Source organism: Carya illinoinensis, chromosome 14 (assembly GCF_018687715.1).
Source record: "Carya illinoinensis cultivar Pawnee chromosome 14, C.illinoinensisPawnee_v1, whole genome shotgun sequence".
Taxonomy (NCBI): Eukaryota; Viridiplantae; Streptophyta; class Magnoliopsida; order Fagales; family Juglandaceae; genus Carya; species Carya illinoinensis.
The window spans coordinates 29,121,485-29,128,993 of record NC_056765.1 but is presented as its reverse complement, the minus strand read 5'-3'; the positions used below and the strand labels follow the sequence as shown (position 1 = coordinate 29,128,993).

Sequence of the window (7,509 nt, the reverse complement as noted above, 5' to 3'; positions counted from 1 at the left end):
TATATATATATATAGATATATACAAAAGATGTGTGTGTGTGTGAATATTAAGAGGATAAGTTGAACTGATTATAATGAACTTAAGAACACGTGAAAAACACCAAAGAATATATATAATAAAGGTAAATCACGCGTATGGAAGAAATTAGTTGTCGATTCCACCGGCGGCCGGCCGGTTCATTCACATTGCTTCTAATTAATTGATCAGATTCTTTAACAACATCCATCATCTATTATATATATATATATATATGGGAGGATGCAGAAGAGAGCAATGTGATCATGATATGGCCGCAGAGAACGAAGTGGTGATCATGTGCACACAGCACACGTCTCTTCGTATTTGAATGGGTTTAATTAGGAGGTGCAGTCAATCAGTAATTGCATGCTAGCAAGTTTTTCGTCATCACCTTCATCAGCAAATTGATGTCAGGCTTGGCTTGGCTTGGCTTTCAAAAGTAGTCATTGAGATCACTTATGAGCATGCATGCAGCAAATTGATCGATCATGATATTAATAAATTAGATGATCAGCAAATTAATTAATACTTGCGCGCAGGCCGGCATATGTATGCATGCAGTACTGCATATATTTTGATCATGCATCACTACTTTAATTTATCATTACCATATGTACCACCTTTTGATCAAATATTTTAAAAAGACTAATACTGTTATTGGGTCATCTTAAACTTATATCTCAGATGACTTTCTTGACACCTACGACACCACCACGTAGCTTTTTAAGAAAACTGTATACATATATATATAAAAATAAAAAATAAAAACCAAAAAGCCTTTATCCCTAGGGATGGGGTTCGAAAATATAAAAAGAAAAAAACTGAAGTTCTAGATTCACTCTATCCTTTTGTGTTTGCTAGCTATATATGGGCCGAGTACTGTTCTTCTAAGATCTTTACACCATATATTGTTTGCGAATCATAATTTAATTTAAAAGATAAATTTTAAAATTTAAACTTTATAAATCAAATTTTACCATTTAAATTATGTGAATAGTATGTTTTATACTGACTTGATAATAGAATAGCTTATATAGGTCACCAGCTTGTATAACATTCTCAAGGCGTGACCTATATATAGGAGACCAAAGACTAAAATACATTCTCAAGTAATATGAGATTCTAATACTAACACTTCTTGATCGCGTTAACAAACTCAAGTTGGTTTTGAGTACTCTACTGTGTATAGCCTTTGGCTTCCTGTGTATAAGCCGCCTAGTATAGTATCTTCATTATGTGATTGATGAAGCAGATTGATTCCAACATGTATATGAAAACATCTCATAAACACCATTGATATAAAAACATACATAACTTAAAATTGTTTTCAATCCAAATATAAATATTTACACATTAATATATGTGTGTTTAAATAGAATGATAAAATAATAAATCACATGTTGATATATGGTATAAGGGATGCATAATATGTAAAATATTTCCGATACTATATATATACTGCCATCATTGTAGAACAACTTCTCAAACAACATATGATCTTAAGCTCGAAAGCTAATTTCTCAAACAACTTCATATAATATAAATAGTAAAACCTTATAACACAAAACATGAACTGGATTATTTCTCAAAACATGATCTCTAGTACCTTAAAATTAAGGAACTGGATTATTTCTCATTATAATATTGGTCTATATCGTCAAGCTGCAAAATAATTCATGTGAACTAAGTTAATTGTCGTGGTGGCGATATGTACAGTGCGGCATGCATGCATGACTATTTCAAATTGTTGGTGCTGTACGTTGATATATATTCATGCATGTGAGACACTTTTTTTTTATAGGCATATATATAATATGCATTCATATGAGACACTTGAAGTGATTATTTAAACGCGTATCGGTCTTTGACAAATTCAAAATCTCAGACGTTCTCGATCGTTTGATTAAGCTCGTGATGCATGCATGTGAGACATGCAGGATCAAAAAGTGAGCTTTTTTTTTTCCAGTTATTTTAAACAACTGGTCAAAACCGATTCCCCTAAACTTTATAATTTTCACATTTTGTTGATACTTTCTAACTTCTTTTCTTTCTTTCTTTTACTTTTTTATTAATGTAGAATGAGTTTTCGTTATAATATTGTTAATCACAATGATCGTAAAATGGGGATCAAAATTATAACCATATCATTTTGAGTAGTAGTAGTGGTGACAAATCTTTGTTACACTAACGTGGGATCGAAATTAATGCTAAGAAAGATGAGTACGGTGACTAATCAGTCTGGTTTTGTTATATAAAATTAAATTTTGTCATCTCATTTTATTATTAAAATTTTTTTAAACTCTTATATAAAATATAATAAATAATTTAATTTTTTTAGATTTTAAAATAAAAATTATATTAAAAAATTATATTATCATAATATTTTATTTTACTTTTTATAAAATATCTCATCTCATCTGAACTGAATGACCAAACAAAACCTAATTGGAGATCAATGGCTGCAAAAATTTATATATATACACTTAATTTTAATGGAACTAATTAAAATAGTATTTAATTAATTATGAAGGCGGCCGCACATTTCTTATACGTTACATATGGAAATGAAAATCGCATATATATGATTAATTGATTTGATAGTTTTACATTTATTATGAAAAGAAAGGTTGTCACTTAATTTATAAGTTGTCAAAAAGAACATGAGTTTCGTTTTCAAGTTATAATTAATTGTTTAACATTGTACAAACATGACATGATCGCAGTACCGATCGATAATCCTTCTATTTTCATCACGTGTCCGCAATCACATACGTGTGTGTATGTACATATATATTATTTGAGGTCAATAATTGGATAATGTTCTTATATATATAATTTACAAAAATACGCGTGTACAAAAACTAAGTTATCATAATCTCTTGATAATTACGAATAATTAGAACTGTAAATATCAAATGGTCAAGAATATTTTAGTTCTTAAAGAATTATATAAAAATAAATTCATAAATTAATATAGTTTGATATGAAATCTCAGATTGTAAAATAGATATAACGGATGCAATAATTCGCTGCGTGAATAAACAAGTCATATACGTGTTGACTCTTAGAAATATTGGCTCTATATATCTTAATTTTAACCTTAAAACGTTTTCATATTTTCCACGAAACCATTGATAATGAAATACTAGCTAACTGAAGCAATTCAATTTTAAGGCCAATGACAGATCAAAAAAAAGAAAAAATTAAGTCAAAATGAACATGATTTTGTCTCTGAGCTAGCTGTACTTGCTGATCAGTACATATCGGCAATGCGCATGTAGAAAGGGCAACCTAATCATGAAGCCGGTATGGCTGACCAGACCCACCGATGCTTAAACTCGACTAACAACAAGACTTTTTCCAAGTCAATACGTAACTTGCCGGCCTGTTGTACATCTATAGATATATATAAAACCAACCTTTCTTCCATCTTCCCTACCCAACAGCCAACGACAATCATCCTAACTCCTCTCTCTCTCTCTCTCTCTCTCTGATCTATAATGGGAAATGCAGTGTCTCAATGTTTCAGAGGAAACCCTAGCTCCCCCGTGAAGCTAATCTTCTGGGAGGGAACAACAAGAATCCTCAGGGGAAAACATATAGCAGGGGAGATCATGTTCGAGTTCCCAGACAAAATGGTCTGTCATTCGGACTCATTCTTTATCGGACACCGGGTCCCTGCCTTAGCCATAGACGATGAGCTTCAGAGTGGCCAAACCTATTTGGTACTTCCCATTGATACCTTTGCATGCGATCATGTCATCTCAGCTTCTTCTCTTGCAGCCTTAGGGTCAAGCCCTAAAAATTCTCCCATCAATTTTGGGGACTGCCAGCGGCCTTTCGAGTACTTAAAGGGTGCGGATGGAAGAGTTTTGATTAAGGTCGTACCGGAGTTCATAACAAGGCTTATAACAAGAGGTAAGGATGTTGGATCATCGAATATTAGTACTAGTCCTAGTAATAATTATATTCTTTGTAGCACGCCAGAGTTGCAGAAGCACTATGAACAGCTTGTTGGGACGTCCAAGGAACAAGTATGGTCACCAAAGCTTGAAACCATTGCAGAGCACAAGAATATTAGGTTCTCACCTTGCAGATTTATAGGGTTGGAGTGGAAACAGAAAGAGATCAATGAAAACTAGTAAAAGTAATTTCTATATATCTAGAGTTTGTGTCAATGGTGGAAGAAGATACAGCTAGCAAGCATGTGTAAAACATATATAATGATCATAGATTTTTTTATTTTACGATTAATTTTCTAAGTACTCTTTGTTGTAATAGTGATATCAGGTTCATTGTCGAAAGATTCCCCTGATCATGGTTGCAGCATGCAAATGGTTTCATACAGATACATTCATTCATTCAGTCAATTGTTGTATGTTTTCATTGCTTCATCTTTACAACGTGAAGCCTGAATCATTTCTCGCGAGTATAGCTATGAATTTCACTTGGGATTGGATTAATACATAAATTTCATTCTTTATCATATCGGCAAGGACGACAATTATTGACATCTGCACGAAAATTTTCCATAAAAGTTGCGGTTTCATCCAAACTTGAACCTTTCAGCTAGATTCAGTGGGTAGAGTATTAAATATATGGAAATGACAAGGCAAAGGCATGCTGCATGCACCAAATTCCCTTCATTTTTATTTTGATAATGTCTTAATTAACAAATTAATCAGTCGACAAGTACGCACTAGCTAGCTAGCTGCATACAGGATGATGCATACTAATTCCTACACAGAAATATAAATGAGAGTTACAGTCATGATTGTATAAGCGCCGTAAAAATATCATGATTTTGAAAAAAGTGAATAAATACACGATTTACTTTAAAAAAAATTAATTTTTAATAGTAAATTCTATTCTTTTTTAAAGCGACTACATAACATTTGCGTATTCTATGATTGTACATAGCATTACTTCCGGCCAATAATTCATGACTCATGGAAATGATGATCATATGGACAAATCAAATAAAGAGATTTGCCTTGATATAGCAGCTCGTCAGCGAATTAATGCTAATTAATCCCGGTTTTAATGTGCTTAATTGTTTTCTATGAAATCACGTTTTCTAGATCTCAATGTGTAGATTTAATATTCATATCTCGCATGCATATATGTTTTCATTGGAAATATATATTTATAAGTACGTACTGGATTCTTATGTACAATAAAATCTTTATATATATGGTATCCTCAATTAATTCTTCACCCTAATATTTCTGATGCTATACAGAGCCATACTTGGAATTTGGAATCATATATAATGTATCTATATATATATATATATATATGATAATCAACACATAAATATTTACTCTTTTTCTCCCTCCCAGGCCACAAATAAGATCATTTTGTAGTTTAATTTGCAAGACATTAATTAGATGAGCATGCAGATTATAGTACTAAATCCCCTCTCTCATTTTAATATATATATATATATATATATATTAATTATACACTCTTAATTATAACATATATAGCCAAGGAAACCAATTCTTAATTGGACCAATATACTTATATATCTAACAATATATATATCAAGCCACATCATTTTATGGGTTTAATTTTGTTTAATCCTTTCGTGGTTAAAGTATTTCTCTCTTTATATCAATGGTCTCAATACTCTCGAGTACTCTTACCCGTATTAATAGCTCCTTTCAACATAAGATGATCAAGAATTTATATATTAGAGATTAGTCCATGAAAAATATCTATAATTAATGCCTAAGAAGGGAAATTAATTTCGTCACATGGACATCAATCCAAAACCTAAAGAAGCCATGCGCGAACCTTTGTCTTCACCAACCTCAAGCTCCAAATCAAGGATCAGCCATACATATATATATATATGCTAGTTATAGTCTGAAGTTGCCAATGCGCATATACGTATCTTTCACTTGATTAAGGTCATGAGATTATGGGCCACAAGATTTGGAGTCCATGCATGCCATGGCTTGGGCTTGAAGTACAAAGCACACTCACATCTTTCATGGCTTAGCCTAGACTAAAAATTTATGTTTCTACTTCTGGGCTTGTTGTAAGCAATAATGTCCAAGAAGTTGTACAAATTCAAGCATAGACTTTTCCAACAAAAAGTAAAGGAGCTAGGCATTTAATTGTATTTTTTTTTCCACCCTAATTAAGAGCAATGCATTAAATAAAAGCAAAGCTGTAACGTATTTAATAAACTTGAGTACAGTACAAACATGCCATGTACTGTACAACAATATTACAGAGAATAGTAAAATAGCTTTGTTCTGATCAAAAGGAAAAGGTGTTTAAATTTGTTTTATGGGATTCAGCTGGTAAATGATAATGGGTGTTGGACTGTTGGGATTTTTGGAAACAAACAGGCGGCTACACACGTTCGTTGTGTCAATAATTTAGAGCTTTATGATCGTACGGCTTGCCTTTATTATATATATAAAAAAATTTCAAAGAAAAAGATAAAGAAGTTTATGAGGTCTTTAAATGCTAGAGAGCTATCGGGGAGGAGACGAAGGCAAGGAGGAGAAGGCAGCTTGCATGACTCATGAGCATGGGCTTTCTTCCAGCTTCCTAGAGAACGTCACCCACAAACACAATAGCTTTCAGCTATAAAAGCTGGATGTAGCTGTCTAGCTCCTGCTCTTAGATTGCATAGAGATAGACAAAAAGCTTAAGCTTTTAAGTACTTAGGGAGGCCGGCCTATGTATCTATATCTATACACGTTGCTTTATAGAAGGGGACCTCAGTTCCTCTTCTCCTGCTCTAAATGTAATTACTTGCTGGTTTTTACTTCTGAATTGTTTTTATTGCTTTGTTTTTCGACTTTGGCCTCTGATCACATCGAACAAAGCAAGCAAGCAAAGCAAAGGGGCAGTCTTTGTCTGTGTTGACACGATTTTAAGTACGTACAGCTAGGCCAGCTGCCTGCCTCAGGCCCTCCAGTACCTCCATCCCTATAAGGAACATTTATCTGTCCCCAAATCCCTATATCTATTCACATCAGTGCTTGCAGGTCTTAACTAATTACTGCTATTGATGCTGCAACTTTCCTTCTATTTTTAATGGAAATTAATTAATGAATGTTCAAGTTGAAAACTCTTTAATTATTTTCATCTAAAATTAATTTAGAGAGAATTATTATAATAAAAAAATTCTATAAAAATAAATTTTTAATCTAAATATAATTTGATATAATGTATTAAATTATAAAATTATTTTTAATCACATAAATCTATATTAATTTATAAATTTATTTATTTTTTACTTTTTTATAGTTGTAACATTTTTATAATTATATTCTTAAAATTTCAGTTGATGTGAAAATCAAATTTTAAAAAAACACCTAATCTGGTCAACGCTTTAATTTCTTCTTGGCTAATTGATCAATATATAACTCTACCACAAACACAAATATCAAACTGCTCATGTGGCCTTGTCCTGCCTCTCTTATCAGCACTAAAGGAAGGCTAGAGCCTAATGGTAGAGGCAAAGC

At 32.2% G+C, this 7,509-nt stretch overlaps 1 protein-coding gene across 1 annotated transcript; it reads left to right on the top strand.

The window, feature by feature from the left end:
* Positions 1-3,475: 3,475 nt before the first annotated feature.
* Positions 3,476-4,373, top strand: LOC122295142. The gene has a single exon (XM_043104207.1). It carries the CDS (start codon positions 3,520-3,522, stop codon positions 4,159-4,161), a length of 642 nt encoding a protein of 213 aa, XP_042960141.1. The 5' UTR covers positions 3,476-3,519; the 3' UTR covers positions 4,162-4,373.
* The last annotated feature ends 3,136 nt before the right edge of the window (positions 4,374-7,509 follow it).

Excerpts from the sequence above, each read along its gene's own strand:
- LOC122295142 (XM_043104207.1), top strand. The coding sequence starts at position 3,520 with ATGGGAAATGCAGTGTCTCAATGTTTCAGAGGAAACCCTAGCTCCCCC.